At 46.1% G+C, this 16,660-nt stretch overlaps 1 protein-coding gene across 2 annotated transcripts in view; it reads right to left on the minus strand.

Annotated features, from left to right (window-relative positions):
• ASIC2 (acid sensing ion channel subunit 2) overlaps positions 1–16,660 on the minus strand; it is a 265,073-nt gene that overhangs the window by 75,276 nt on the left and 173,137 nt on the right. For both annotated transcript variants that reach the window (XM_079130470.1, XM_079130469.1), the window contains exon 2: positions 14,022–14,172. In XM_079130470.1, coding sequence (XP_078986596.1) covers positions 14,022–14,172 — 151 coding nt within the window. The remainder of the gene's footprint in view (positions 1–14,021; positions 14,173–16,660) is intronic.

A 16,660-nucleotide genomic window follows, 5' to 3' on the forward strand; every position in this document is an offset into this window, starting at 1 on the left:
AACTTGTGATCCTCCTGTCTCAGCCTCCCTAGAACTGGGATTACAGGCATGTGCCACACACCTGGCTGCCGTGGTCCTTTGTATCTTCCAGGGGACTGAAAAGTGTGTGTGCATGCGGGAGAGATAAAGAGAAAAGCTATCTCTGCAATGTAGGGACATTGCTCTTAGTTCTTGTTTCCCTAAAGCATTTGCTAAGATGCTGCTTTGGAGTTCATAGAAACAGGAAGAAAGAACTGACCCCGGTGAGGACCAGACATGGAGCCGGGTGCTTTATGCCCCTCCATGTTTGCTCCCGCATTCTCTGGGTGGTGTTGTATTCTGTGTGTGCTGCGGTGTATCCACTGGTTAAGGACCAGAGCCCAGCAGCAAACCAAGCAGAGTCTCTGTCCTCAAGCAGCCCACATTCTGGTTGGGGGACAGGCTACAAGCAGGGACATGTGCACCATTATGCCAGTGGCACGTGCTGGGAGGAGAGGTGAGGAGGGGAGGGGACGGGCCAGTGCAGTTCTCTTGGATGGGAGTGACTGACCAACGGCCTCCATAGGTGATGGCGTTTGTTGGTAAACCTGAATGGAGGGAGCAGGTGAGCCACAGGATGACACAGGGGAAGGCCTTCTGGGTGGAGGGGACAGGTATGCACTTGGCCCATTTCAAGAAGAGCTAGGAGGCTGCAGTGGCATGACTGTGGTCAGAGGCCAGCTGGTCATTTCATTAACTCCTCAGGTAGGCACTGACATTTACAGAGGACTTCGCAAAGGCTCAGAGAGGTTATCTTGCCCTGGCCACACAAAACAAACCCAGGACTGAACCTTTGTCCGCTGGGCTCCACGGCTTTTTGCCTTCCTACATGTGTCCTTGCCCAGATGCTCTGTGCTGTCTGGTGCTGCTGGCCACATTCTGCATTGGGTTGGGGACTTCTGGGACTTTGCAGTACAGGACCTTGATCCACTGAGCTTTCAGTCCTCTCTGGAAGGTGGCAGACAACAATATTGGCAAGAGTACCGTAAGCTTTGGGATACTCCCGGACTCCATTGTACTGGATTTCCCCAGTCATCCAGAAGCAGGTGTCAAAACTCCCTGTATGACATATTATTTTATGTTTTACATTACACTCATCTTACAGAGGAAGAAACCAAAGCTCAGTGAAAGTAAAGGACAGGTCCAGAGTCTGTGATCCATGACTGGCGAAGATTTTGGAGCTAGGAGAGACCTTGACTGTTCTTTGACTCAACTAACTTCTCAGTGGGAAGACTGAGGCCTGCAGAGCAGGGAGCAGCCCATGGGGGATGGCACCTGGCAGCCAGGCAGAGTCCTTCTCTGCCTTTGCCCGATGTCCAAAAGACTCAGTGGTTCCAATGACAAGCCCCTGAGTTACCAGATGTAATGATGTGGTTTACAGTGGGCTGTGCAGACTTTCTCCTTTTATCTCAGCGTTCAGGGAAAACTCATTAAGTGTGAATTGGTGACAGTGACAGGGACAAGTGTGCCAGCCCTTGAGAGCCTAGGTAAAGAATGCCTGCTGAATGCTCTTTCAGGTCCTCAAGATGTACTCTCTTGGTCCCTGCTCTCCTACTTGCACCAGAGAAATTGAAGAGGCCAAGGTCTGGCACGGGAAGCAGCCAGGTGCATCAAGAAAAACGTGGGCTCTGACATCAGAGACTTGGGTTCATAGCTGTGTGTCCTCAGACAGGTTATGTTACCTCTCTGAACTTTAGCTTCCTTTTTGTTAAAACCAAGTTGGGGCTGACCTCTCAGGCACTTTTAACTCTAAATTTCTATGAGTTGGGGACCATGTATAAATCTGTTAACCTTGCTGCATCTCATTAAAAAAATCGATTTAAAGGACTGGATGTGACTTTTCAGAACTCATGTCAAGTCAGAGAGGCTGATTTTTCTCAAGATAGCACCAAGAATCCACAAATGGCTGCTTATATAAAATTGCATAGTACATGTGTTGTCCTCCCTCTCTGCCCCTCTCTGGCAGGCCCAGTAAATCATTCCTAGGCAAGAAAATCCAAAGGCAGCCCAGAGACAGGCAAGCTCATGCTCGATTGCTCACAGGTGACATTTCCAGGCTGGGAGAACTTCTGGAGAAGGAAATATCAGCATTTTGTCTGCTTACTGGATGGGCTGAGATCGTCTGTCCTGGGTGGCAGTAGGATGTAGCACAGCATTCTCCCAACGACTCTGAGTCCAGGAGGTGCTACTGGGTGGCCACAAGTTTCGGTGAAAGCCACGAACTCCAGCTCCTTCTATAGAACCACAGAGCGCGTGGGTATTTTAAAGACACCGTGACATCCTATGGTGAAAGCATGTGACCTTTTGATGAACTCTGTTTCCCAAAGCCATTTGTCTTCTTCTTCATTTTTAAGGTGGAAAGGACAGAGGTGAACCAAGTCAGAAGATGTGGATCAAATCCTAGTTCCATTACATATTAGCTATGAGATCATAGGAAAGTCACTCATTGTGTCTGAGACCCATGGTTTGGACCAGGAATGTCCGTCAAAGGTTCCTGAGTTGAAGACTTGGTTCCCCAGAGTGGCAGTGTTCAGAGGTGGGGCATTTTGGGGGTGAATGGATCATGCAGGCTCTGATCTCATCTCATAATTTAACAGGCTACCGGGAGGTGGTGGAAATTTTAGTGAGTGGGGGCTAGTTGGAGGAGGTAGGCCATTGGAGGGTATCTTGGAGCTCTGGCCCCTCTTCTCTCTCTCTCTCTGCTTCCTGGCTGCTGTAAGGTGAGCAGTTGTGCTCCACCACAAACTCCCTGCCATGATGTTCTCTGTAAGTGACTATGGACTGAAACCTCTGAAGCCATGAACCAAAATAAATCTTTCCTCTTTTTAAGTTGATTGTCTCAGGTGTTTTGTCATAGCAGCAGGAAGCAAACACAACTGCTTATCACAGCTGTTAGAAAAGCTAATCTATTAAAGGATTAAACCTGCCTTGATAAGGAATGTATGAGAATCAGAGGTGGAATTCAGGTGAAGCTCCTTAGAGTCTATAGGTTCATGCACCTGCTTTGGGGAAGGAGATAGTAATGTTAGGTCTTGGTTATGTAAACAAGAAGTGTGGCTGTACTTACATTCTTGTTAGAATATTTGCAAAACATACACTAGAGAGGTGTTGTGTATGGAGTTGTGTCTAATCCCATTACAAAAAGATTTAGTCCAAGGATTCTTTAAATAATGTGTTTCTCTAGTGCACTCAGGCTCAGAGATTATAAATCATAAATTACTTGATAAGAAATTACTTGGTTCTGGGTGGGCAATAAGCATGTGGGAGATACCACTCTTGAAAAGCCACCAGGGAGGACCATAGCTCTGAAATTATGGGGGAAGTTAGTGGGCAATTAAGATTCTATTCATAAAAACTCTGCTTCTATACGCTGAGGGTGAAGTTAGGTACAGCCAGTTTGCTGAATGGATCATGTATAAGATAGATGGTGATGTAATTACAGAAGCCAAAAATCCATCCACAGCATTACTGGATGCATAGCAACTTTTTGTTATGAAATATTTTCTCAAACAATGAAGGGAAGCACAATAGTTTGCATGTGGGGCGATATGGGGGAACTATTTTGATGTTGAGTATGCATCCTCAGCCTTCCAAGGGGTGGGAAGAGGTGGTTTAGATCAGAGCTTCCGACACTGGAGTCACTGGGGGATCCTGTAATAGAGCAGATTCAGGGAGGTGCCTGAAATTCTGCATGTCTAACAATCTCCCAGGTGAGGCTTATCCTCCTGGTCAGAGGACCACACTTTGAGTAGCAGGATTTATGGATGAACACCTATGCTTTAGCAAGGTCCTTGGTGGTTTGGCCTCTACTTAGCTGCCCCAACGAGGCTTTGGTCCTTGTCCCCCTCCCTGTTTGGGACCTCAATTCCCCATGACCCCACATCCTCCTCTTACTCCCACACACTGTCCAGCAACTTGGTCAACAGGCCTCAGACTGGGACCAAAGTCATTTCCTCTCTGAAGCCTCTTTGAGAAACTCTTCTCCTCCCCTCTAGAACTGGTTGCTCTTCCTTCGCTCCTGGTCTATCTTCCATCTATTACAGCGCTTGATGACACTTCAATATTCACGTGCTCTCTCACCAGACTGCAAATGCCTGGCACTCCTTAGGCACTTTATATGAAAGCTGTTGGATGAATGAATTCCCATCCACTGTGTAATAGTATATAGCTTTCCCTAGATAGTCCTTAGATTGTGAATTCTTTGAAAACCTGGACTGGGCCCTTTGTCTGTAGAAATGGAGTGTCCAGCACATAGTAATTGCCCAATGGGGATGTATTAAATAGCGGACATGATCTCTGAAGGTGGGTCTGTTCTGTCAGCTTCCTAGATGTCCTTTTTGGACCACTGCCTGGCTGGCTGGGAGTTTTAACACGATCACATCTATTTTTTGTACAGTCCTTAGTATGTGCATGGAGCAGGTCTTCCAAAAATGAGAAAAGTCTGACACTTCTGGCTATGGAATGAATGCCTGCCTCCACTGGTGCTTCTGATTTATGGCTTTATTTCTCCATTTCTCCATTCAGGCACCTGTGGAGACCCCCATCCAGCACACGGACCTACTCTGAGGGTAGGCATCACATCTCAGCTGGCTGCTGTGTGTCCCTGTGTTCTGGACTCTCAGAATTCAGGCCACAGCCTGTGCCTCTCATTCTAGGAAGGTCCTGAGGACCTGGCACTGGGGCAAGAATTCACCCTGGCAGCAGAGATGTTGGAGAAACCATAGCAACAACCATCAACATTCACTCTTGCTGTGTGCCATTTGTAATGGGGGAGAGGAGACATATTACCCCTGATAGCTGCTCAGGCCTCCCAGCTATGTTGAAAATTTATGATTATTTTTAATTTAACTTTTATTTTTATCAAAGCAATCTATGTACATAATTTAAAAAGCCAAATGGTACTGCAAGGCTTTTAATGAAAAACATGGGTTTCCTGCTCCACCTCTCCCTATCCCCTGAGTCCCATTCCTCAGAGGCCGGGACTCCCAGCTCACTGCTTGAGCAGTTTCTTCTGGTGTTCATGTTCATATTTCCACGGGCATCAACTGATTGGCAGCTGTTTCTTGTTTGTAAAAAAGTTTTAAATATTATCCACTGAATTCCTATCGTGGAAGATGAGGATGTGGGATTCCTGTCTGGAGGTGCCTCCCTGTTTTTCCTTTCATCCTTGAACATGTGTGTTTGATATTTTGTTTCTATCAGTGTCTAACTTTGTTTTTATTTTTATTTTTTGGTACTGGGGACTGACCCACAGAGCTGTATTCCTAGCCTTTTTATTTTTTATTTTGAGACAGGGTCTCATTAAGTCGCCCACACTGGACTAAAATATGAGATCCTCGGGCCTCAGCCTCCTGAGTCACTGGAATTACAGGTGTGTAGCACTGAACCCAGCTGGATGTCCAGCTTCTTCACATAACTATGGCTATGTAAATCTTGTCTGCAGCCTAACTTGGTATTGTATGAGGGTTTTGATCTCTTTCTTGTGAAGCTATTTTGTCTTTTCTGTGTTGGGTTTGTCTTGCCTTTTGTCCTCCGGTCTGTTTGAATCACTAGGTACCTATCATTAGAAATCCCAGACTCTCCAGTCGACCTGTGAAACACCTCTCAGTATAGCCAGAACTGCAAAGGTTGTCCCTTCTGGAGTCAACAGCTGCTCCAGTCTAGACGACAGGCTGCTTTCTAGGTCTCCTGCTCAGTGGTCACCTGGGTTCTTCTCTTCATCCATATTTGGAAATCTCCTTAGGCCAGATCTCCCGTCTCCAGAACTTTCTGTGATGCTCTTTCTTGGTTGATTGTCTTATCTTCCAGTAACTTCTGGAAAAGTCTATGTGGGAGATATGCTTTTCCAAACCACATTCTACCCTTGCACTTCCTTTGCAGTTTGCTGAGTTAGGATTCTGCCTTAGATAGGAAAGCTTTCAACTTCAACTGCTTCTCTCCAGAAGCCCTGGGTCATTCTGATTCCAGATTCCAAACACATGACTCTTTTTCCTCTCCAGAAACTTTTAAGATGTTTTCTTTGTTTCCATTAGCTGAATTTTACAAAGATATGTCCTGGTCTGGTTGTTTAGACACCATTATAGACAGTACTTGGACAAGTCTTTCAATCTGAAAGATCACGAACTTCAGTTGAGAATTTGTGTCCTATTAGTTCTTTCACAATGTCCTCTTCTTCATTCTTTTATTTTTGTTATTCTAGATCTCCTAGTAGTAGGCAGGTGGATTTTCTGGATGGATCCATATTTTTTTCTCTCCTATTTTCTGTTCTTTTTTTTTTTTTTTAACTTTTGGCAGAGTTCCTCAATTCCAATCCTTTTATGGATTGTTTTTAATACCTGCAATCATATTTTTAATTTTGATTTTTTTCTTCTCTGAATGCTCCTTTTGAATAGCATCCTGTGCTTGTGTTTATGGATGCAGTATTGTCTTTTATCTCTTTTGAGAGTTTTAATTAAATCATTTTAATGTTTTCTTCTGCTTTCTGCATTTATTTTTCATTTATTAAGCCCTTATTTATTGCCTAATTTTATCAAGCACTTTTCTAACTCATCATAAATATTAACTTGCTTCAATATGCCTAACACTACTATAGAGTAGATAATATCATTCGTACTTCAGAAGTGATGAAACTGAGGCTCAGAGAGGTTAGATAACCTGCCAAAGGTCACACGGTCAGTAAGTGGCACAGCTGGGATTTGAACCTGGACAGTTGTGGTTCTACAGTATCTACAGCTTATACTGTTAACAATTATCTCTATCTCAGAATGCTTCCATTCTGTTTGGTTTTGGTTCTTTTCCTGTTAATAGTTTCCCTTGAGTGTCTGACTCTGGCAGTCCATTCATAGTTAAGAGGCACTTAAAGGCTGCTCAGCTCTTCCTATGTGTGGGGACTTACTGAGGGATGTCATGCTAGGCCTAACTAGGATGAGACCTCCTGATGTCATTACTGCTGGGTCTTCTCTCTTGATTTCTCCATTTCTCCAGGAAGGGATCTCCCAAACACCTGCTTGGGGTGGTGGGGTAGGTAGCGTCTGACAGAGGGTGCCCCTGCTCACTAAGCAAACTTACGTCTCCTCACTCTGGTGTCTGTTTAGCACCTCACCCAGGCCCTCAGCTGGGCCTAGTCTCCCATGTCCAGAGCCTGTCTATCTCCTGGGGCAGGAGAACAGTGTGTCTGCCTGTGTTATGCCATGGGATGATACCTGGGGGACCACCGCTCATCCTCACCTTCAGCAACTTCCAAGGTCTCCAACTCCTGATCCTTCCTGAGCCTCTGTGGTGAGAACTGTGGGGCCCTTATTTTCCAGTGTAGTCTATTCTGCCAAGTCAGTTAGCACATATCCACCTGCTTTCCACCTTCAAATGTTTGCTGACATCTACTGTCACTGGCCTTGTGGGTTTACACTAAACATACTTAATTGATGTTCAGGTGGGTTGGGGAGGGAGCATCCCCTAAATTCTAATGTCCAATCTACCACATTTAATCAGAAATCTAGATTGTCAATTTCCCTGAGACTCAGGAGCTCTGCAGACACATCATGAGCTCCTGCACCATCCCAGCAGAAGGGACAGGGATGCTTAGAGCTGGTCTCTGGAATGGACACAATCATAGAACCAACCAATACTTTTTAAACCAACAACATCTGCCTTCCATCCAGTGGTTTTCAAACTGGGCTCCACGGAACCCTAGGGTTCCTCAGAGATGCCAAGGTGTTGGGCAGAGGAGTAAGGAAGAAAGCAACCTGGGGCTCCCCTCTCCAGTGGAGCCAGAGCAAGTTCTGCTTTCATCTATTTTATATGTGGGGACTGTGCTTTCATTCAATACAATGATTCCAGTCTTACAAAAATAAAAAAGAGAACAAATTGAAAAGGAGTACTGCGAGAGACCTATCATTATATGCCATTCTCTCTCCAGAGATGTTGTTTGAAAGTTTTTCCCTGAGCTATTTTAATGGCAGTGTTTTTACAATCACAATTTGAACATAAGTAATTTTGTGAAGGGAGCATTGCTTTGGGCTTCCAATGTGGGTTTAAGCTTGATTCGACTATTTAACTAGGTGTGTGCCCTTGGGGAGTTTGCACAACCTCTCTGGGCTTGTTTTTCCATCTTTCAGCGGGGATTGTAACCAGGATAGCAACCAGGGAGATTCATGGTGCAGACTCTTGGTGACACATAGTAGCTGCTCATCAGCGTTCCTCCTCCCTGGCCCTGGCCCTGGAGTATGCACAGTTTCAGCATTACATCACTCCAAGATCCCCAACCTTTTGGGGCTTTATGTTTTAGTGGGAGGGGACAGACAATAAAAATTAACTAAGTAAATCATGTGGAACAGTCAAAGGTGATGCATGTCAGAGAAGCAAGGAAGAGATGGGCTAAGGAGTGGGTGGGTGGGGTCACAATTTTAAACAGGGTCAGCCTCATTGAGAAGGTGATGCTTGAACAAAAACTGGACAGTGAAAGCAATTAGCCATACGGATATCTGAGCAAGGTAGAGGGAATAGCAAATGTAGATGCTCTGAAGAAAGTGTGTCCCTGGAGTATTTGAGAAGCAGGAGGAAAGTCGGTATGGCCAGAGCCAAGTTAACAAGGAAGAAGTTGGAGGTGATGAAACTGGAAGGTTAATGGGAGCCAGATCTTTAGCCCTTATTAAAGCACAGATTTTTAAAATAATTTCTATGCTCAAAAATACATGATATAATATCATATTCATGTATACTTAATTCTAGGATTTGGGAAAAAAATCAAGGCAGACTCTATTTGATAAAAAGTGCATTTTGTATTGAAATAAATGAGGAATAGAAGGAATGGGAAGGCCCTCCTCATGATCTTTCCAATGTTTGGATGTATCCACTTAGAACTGGAGCTCCTTGGAGAGTTCCCTGTATATGATTCTGGTTTCCTCAGATGCAACCCTCCCCATCAGCCCCACCTTGTTCATGGTCATTCACTGGATTATCTGCTGCAATCTACCCAGCGTACTCAGGATATATTACAGGGTCCTCTCTGGAACACACTCCCTTGCTCACTGCTGATTGGTCCAGAAGTGGTCACCTGACTGAGCTGGACCAATGATTCCCTTCCCTGATTTTTTTTTTTTTTTTGAATAGGAGATCAGCAAGACAGTCAAAATTGTCTCCTGTTGATGGTAGGATCTGTAAAATTTAAAAAAAAAAATCTATCTATTGGAAGCCACGTGGGTGTGGAAGAAGCCTGTCTCTAGTAAGGCAGAATGAAAGGGACTCAGAGAGAAGAAGGGTGAGAGCGCCCTGGGTTCCAGTTGTCTCAGCTGCCTCCTTGCCCCTCCTGCTGGCTGGCTGTTGAAGCTTGCCTTGGATTCTGAGGGCAATACAATTCCTTTCAAGCCTGAGCTTGTTTGATTCAGGCTCCTCTCATGTGCAACCTAGATAACCCACTGCCTGTTTCTTTCATCTTTGAAGTTACTCAGAGGTATCTACACAGAGTTTCATTTTTAACAACCTCCCACCTGCCTTCAATTTAATTTCCTTTAGAAAACTCTGGCCATGAAATCTTTACTTCTATGCTTTAAGACAGTTTTTCTGAAAGTGTGTTTTGTGAGCTCCTCCATGGAAAAGGTTTCCATGGACAAAGGCATTAGGAAAATAAATATGGCATGCAGTATTTCTCTCTTGGAGATTCATAATGTAGTATATTAAATAATTCCTGCAAAGAATAAATGTGTGTAATGCTGTCAAACAAGGAATCTCTAGATTCTTTTCTGACCCTGGGTCCTTTTTATTTATATAACATGTATTATCCCAAACACCTGATGCTCTAGAGGGTCCATTTTGGGATATATTTTCTAGGTTCACATGCAACTGGGTCCACCTCCTTTAAAATAACTTATTATCAGGGTGACCCACACAGAGGTATTTGATAAAGGAACCTGCTGATTTTGGTTCTTATACACCTAGAGGAAGGGATAGTTTTGACAATGTTCATAGTGTCGACAATGTTCATAGTGTCATCTTCTACTCGTTAAGCATATAGGGGTTGCTTTTTTCTGACTCACTCATTGGCACCATAGGTGTTGACAGTGGTCGTGCAAACCATTGCCATCTCCTGCAAAGGTCCTGCCTGTTAGTTGGAATTACATCCAGAAGCGAGGTTCCCTTGTTGCGTCCTTATTTTCTGAGAGGTGAGTTTTCTATAAAGCAAGATGAGCCTGTTTCAGAGGCTCTCTTTGAGTAGAATGGGGCTTCCAGATGTTGAATGGTTCAGGACCCCCATGACAGATGTGGGATATATGGAATATTCTCTACCTCTGGGATATTTGGACTCACCTCCTAGCTGTCATTATCACCCTTCCCTTTTTTATAGTTTGCAGAGAGCCCTCATTTGAGCCTTTAACCCATTCTGTAAAGTGTGGGTTTTATTCATCTCTATTTTACAAATATGGAAACTGAGCTCACCCCTTTTGTCCTCAGTCACATACACAGGAAAGGGAAGTCTGTCTGGCCCTACCATGACATTTTCTCTATCCTGTTATGCTGCCTGCATCAACAAGCTGCTGGTGGCCACTCCCTCAACAGCCACATTTCAATTCCTTTCTTTTCCACCATCACACACATAGCTCCTATGAGGACCTGGGCTTCTTTTCCTGGAACTGAACCATGGGACTGTCAAGGAAGCAAGATGGCATCTGTGGAGCCATGTGACTAAGCACTTCAGGGGGGCTGCCTCCTGATGACAGTAGCAGACCTGGTTGGGCTCACAGGCCTGAGGATAAATGACCAAGCAGTCAGAAGAGCTGTGCATCCTCAGGTGGCTTCACAGATAAGAATACCACCTGCCAGTACCCACCTCTCATCCTTCAGCAGGGTGCTGGTTTTGTTCTCACCCACATGGGATTCACTCTCCATGCCTGCTAGCCCAGGAAATAAGTAGCCTTGAGGTAACCAGGGACTCCGGGAAGCAAGTCAATGCTCAGTGGCTTCTCAGCCAGAAGAACGGTACAGTGGAGGAAGCCCTGATCAAGAACTCAGGTGTTACATCTCAGTGACCTGGAGGAAGAGATCTAGCCTTAGCCCATTTCTTTAATGGAGATAGGGAGCTTTGCCTGCTGCTCAAGGCCATGATGAAGGAAAGGCCAAGAATGAGGAATATCACAGCCCCAGAGAATTGTGCAAAGGCAAAAATCCAAGAAGCCACCAGAGTCACAGGAATCTGTGTTCCAATATTCTAATTGTTTTCCAATATGGTAGCCATTAGCCTCTTGGGGCCATTCAACTTTAAATTGATAAAAATTAAATAATACTAAAATCTTAGTTCCTCATTCCTTCTAGACACAGTTTAGTGTATTGAACAGCACAGAGAATATTTCCATCATTCCAGAAAGTTCTATTGGACAGGTCAGCTCAGTTTCCAATCTACACAGTTTCTTTGGCTCCCTATGCCTGCTTTATACTCATCCTTCTTCACACAACCTCCCTCCCCCATTACTTAGCCTCAAGACAAACAGTTTAAGTGGACAGTCCCTCACAAGGGATAACCCAAACTCCTGGCAAGAGTGAGACTGGAGTTCTCTTGCAGATCCTGTGTGCTTATCTGGTTTGCTAATGAGATAACATACCCCTGAAAGGCAGGGCCCTTGTCTTGTGTCTTTTGTATCCCTGACAATAACCTGCACAGTGTTAGGCACATGAAGTCCTTCATCACAATCATGAATTTGTCTTCAGTCAGTACAACTCATGGTCCAGTCAGATTGACCGATGGCCCAGAAGCTAGGGTCAGTACAACCCTGGCCTGGCCATGAACTTACTGCCTGACACCGAGCATATCATGACTTCATACCAGACCTCAGAGAAATGAACAGGTTTGGAGTAGCATAGATGGTCTCAGAGGTTCTTTCCTGCACTGACTATCTGTGGTTTGGGGAGACAGAAAGTAGACTTCCTAGGGTGGCTCTGTGATCAGCTCCCTTTCTATTGGTGGCCAGTGCTCAGCCCAAGGCCAGGTATCCACAGGTGAGGACATCTGTAATGGCAGTCCTGGCATTGTGTGTGTATGTGTATGTGTGTACATGTGTACGTGTGCTTGTGTGCACGTATGTGTATGTATCTGTGTATGTATGTGTACGCACGTGCATGTGTATATGTACGTGTTCACATGTGTTTGTGTATGTGTGTGTGTGTATGTACCTGCATGTGCCTGTATATGTGCTTTTGCTGTTGGATCAAGGTCACAGGCTGGAAAATGTGTTACCATGGAAGGACATAACTTACTTCTGCTTGGGTCTTGGGGGTGGGATGTCCGGGATTTATTTTATTTCCTTCTTTCTCTCCTTTCCCACAAGTGATACAGTAAGCAAATCTGTTTTAGTGTCTGCAGGAAGGGCCTCTCTTTGGGGACCTGGCCCTCAGGACCAAGGGTTGTTCAAAGGTTCTGCAGTCACAGGACATAGTCTGGCCTTAGAATGTTCTGGAAAGCCAGGCCTGTGCACCAGTTCTTGGGGATGCTGGAGCTCAGCACGAACACAGACCTTCATCCAGCTGCATGTGGGGTCTGAGAGGAGGGGAATTCAATTTAGAAAAGTGGACAGGACCCATGGAGCGCCTTCTCAGCAAACATGGACGGGGCTCAGAGTGCCAGAGCCTGAGCCGAGTGGCCACAAGGCATTGCTGAAGTGAGGCGTCTGAGGTCATCTTGCTCTGCAGCTGAAGGTGCAGGGGATTAAGATCATGTAAGGTCAGCGGCCATGCTTACCTGTCCTTATTAGGGCACTCAGATGTGAGGCGTGGGAACAAGGGGAGAGCTTGTGGTGGGAGAGAGTTTGGCATCTTCAGCCAGCCATCCTTGGGGGTGGCTGGAGGTAGCCTGGAAGGCAAGGCTAGGCCTCTTCCAGTGGGAGAAATCATGAGATGGGGCCAACAGGATGCAGGACTGGGCTGCTTGGCCTCTACCCCTTCCTCAGTTCCCACCTGAGGGTCCAGGGGTCTCCCTCCTGCTGGATCTCCTCTCCCTTTCCCCTTCCCTGGGCTCATCTCTTGACCCCCTGATCCTCCCATTATGCCCTGTGCTCAGCATGACTTTTATGTCAGGTCTCTTTTGCATCCCTGGTTCCCACTCTAGGGCACAACACCTTGACCTTTTCTTCCTGGTGAAATTGCAGAGGCTCCCAGCATTCTTTGGTCTATGGCTGCTTCACTCGAATCTCTGCTTCGGTCACTACATTGCCTTCTCCTCTGTCTGACCTTCCCATGCCCTCTTACAAACATCCTGGTGATGATGACAGGCCCACCCAGATAATGCAGGACAAACTCAGGACCTCAGCATATTTACGCTGCACACTAGAACTCTGTCCCTGGTCCCTGTCCTCTGTACGTGTGTCTCCTTTGTGACGCTGTGATCAAGGACCTGGGTTTTTTTCGCATTAACACCCTTTCTTGGGTGCAAAACTTGAGAGCATACATAGTTAATGAATAGTTTGCAAAATAAGAACTCATGAAAAATCTTTCAAGGCCCCCACACATGGGTTCCCAGGGGCTTGCACAGGCATGGTGCTGGGTCCCTGAGCCCATGACCTTTGGTTTTCCAACACCTCGAAGTCCCTTCTCCTTTCCCAGAGGGCAGGAGTTTGCTTTCCTTTTGGTTGGACCTTCTAGCTGGGCGGGGATTCAGGACAGCTGGGAGAGGAGGAGGCTGGTCCATCTCATTCTCTTCTCTGGAAATTGGGCCACTCACATGCCCAAACACACCTGTCCCTCAAGCTTCCTTCTCCACACCACCCCTCCCTCATCCTACCTTCCCCCTCTAGTCTTCCCATCATCTGCTCCTCTCCCACCTAGAGAAGTCTGAGGAAACCCAAGGCATCACTCCCATGCCAGGGGCATCTTTACCATTCACCGGCATGTTGCCAACCCCTTCCTGGAAAGCAGCCCTTGTAGGGTGGGCCAAGACAGCCCAGGTGAACCCCACCAGCATTCCTGAGCCAGCCCTGCACCCTCGCCACCACCCAGTGCCCCAGTCCCTGGGCCCAGCTCACCTGTCTCTCCCCAGATGGGCAGGTACTCATCTTGCTGAATGTCCAGCATGATCTCCAGCCCGTTGCCCGTCCCCCCCTTGACCGTGGTGAGCAGAGGCTTGCCATCCTCGCCTGAGTTAAACATGTAACACTTCCCATATTTTGTAAACACCTGAAGGAAAGAAAAGAGAGAGAAGCACATGGTGACTTCACATTGAGCTCCAGAGATGGGTGAGACCCCAGAAGTCCCACAGCAGGCTAGTGTCCGCACAGTCCATTCCAAACAACCCTTCTCTGGGACCAATGATTCCTCAACCTGGCCAATGGCTGGACTTTTGCCAAGTGAGATTCTGGTATCAAAGAATCAATGTGGACACCCTTTGGGGCTTGTTGAATATGATCTGGTCTCTTGGGAGGTCTTGTCTTCTTCCAAGCGTCAAATATTATCTGTAAATTTCTGACTCTCCAACACATACCTGTAGACCCAAGCTCTCTCCTGAGCTCCAGACCATGGATCCCACTATTTGATAAGAACCTTTCAGGTGTCCCACAGATGCTCCATGCTCAGTATGTCCCAGAGAGACCAGATCCTCTTTCTCAGCTTTCCCACCCCACTGGACGGTTCTCTCACACTGTGTCCTAAGGACAGCACCACTACCTGCAGAGGGGTTCAAGCCAGACCCTCAGAGCCACTGTCCACTTTTCCTTACTCCTCTGTGTCATCGGTCAGCAGGGTCCATCAAGACACTTCTAAATCTGTCTCGAATTTGCCCTTTTCCATCTACTATAATGTAGGCCCCAAACAGTTCTTGCCTGGGCTTCCCTGGTTTCCTGGCAGGCCTCCTGGATTCCAGACAACTTTGTCCAGCCCACCCTCTAAGTTAACTGTGGCTTGCTCTTTGTGAAATGCAAACCTGATCGTGTCACTCCTGTGCTGAAAGTTCATCAGGGCATCCCATCCCCTTTAGTCTAAAAGCCAGATCCTCCACACCCAGTCTTCTAGGATGTGCTCTGCCTATTCCTTCTCCTGTCTATCTTCCTGCCTCCCACCTGAGTCCCCAGGTGCCTACTAGAAGTAGACACAGGGACTGCATCTGCTTGTTTACTTATGTGTCTCTCTAGTGGCTAGCAGTGTCTGTCACCGAGCTTGCTCCACAAGTATAGGGTAAATGAATGAATGATCCAGTGAACAAGTTGGGAGTGGAGCCCAACCAAACAACTTGCAGCATCTCCAACCGTACCTGGCTGGTTCACACGCTTCCAGTTTCTACCTGTAACTCCTTTGCTTGATGAAAGTGTGTTTACAAAGACACGGTATGAAGGTGTGGAAAAACACCAGGGCAAGCGATGCAGAAATCTTCGTCCAAGTTTTGGTGTTGCCTCCTATTAGCTGTGTGACATTGAGTGGACCAAATAAATCCTCCAAGCCTCAACTTCTCCATCTATCAAATGGGGGTTATAGTCCTTGCCTTTGCTACCTCTCAAGGTTATTGAGAAGATCAAATGAGGTGATACATGCAAAAATGCTTTGAAAACTATAAAAGCTTTCTACAAATGCTATGGGTTATTATGATTATATAACTGCTTTAGAACCACGTCCTGAAGCCAAATGACATCCAGCAAAATTGACTGGAAGAGAGCCAAGACAACTGTACTGGGCTTCTGCAGATACTGAGGTTTGGGTCCAGGCCCCCCTCTCTGACCATGCTCCCCTGCATGTCCCTCCTGCAGCATGAAGGGAGCCCCCTTGCCTTCACATCCTCAGTGCAGGGCAGGTAAGTAACAGGGTGAGTGCTGGGGATTGCCTTCCTCATGCAGATCCTGATAACTGGATGGAAGAAGGAAAGATGATCTTCTACCATGTGCCAGACACTGTGCTAGGCATGTTGCCTATATTATCTCATTTAACCCTCACATGGGTGGGCATTGTGCAGAGGAGGAAACCAAGACCCAGAGAGGTTAAATGACTTGCCTAAAGCCCCAAGAGGTTAAGTGAAAGCTAGGAAGCAGAGAAGCTGGGCTTCAATTCCCTGTCTGTCCTATTCTAACATGTGTACTCCTTCTGGGTGTGCTGTCCTTCCCCAATGGAACATATACCATTTCCCCCTGCCTTGCTTTTTCTGTCACTCGTTATTCACATGCACGTGTTCCCACTATGTGTAAGGGTTATAAAGATTGCAAAAAAATAAAAATAAAAAAGTACAAGGCTGACTGTCTGCCTTCAGGACTTGCATGAAGGGCCAGAAAAACTGCAGATTCTTCATTTTTCTCCACTATAAAAAACAGCTCTGAGTCCCTGGATAGCTGCACTATTTCAAGACAACCAAACCTTACTCTCCCAGCTTCATGGTGTGGGAGAACGGCTGGAATTAAGGCAAAGTCTAAAGCAAACACAGTGTTTCAAAGAACTGAGTTTTATCATCACTACTGCATATAGTGATTGAACTTGTCTAATGAACTTGTCCCCTGGAGAGATGATCTTGCAGATCACTGTAATGAACAGATAAGAGCATTTTATAGCTAGCACATCCATTGCAAGGGGTTGAACACATTCTGGAATGACTTCTGGGGTGCTCCAATAAGGCTTTTCCTTGTAAATACTCTAAATATCCTGTCTTCAAAATTACTTGGAATATTTAATTGGTCTATGGTCATGAAGA

The sequence above is a fragment of the Sciurus vulgaris genome (genome assembly GCF_902686455.1).
Source record: "Sciurus vulgaris genome assembly, chromosome: 3".
NCBI lineage: Eukaryota > Metazoa > Chordata > Mammalia > Rodentia > Sciuridae > Sciurus > Sciurus vulgaris.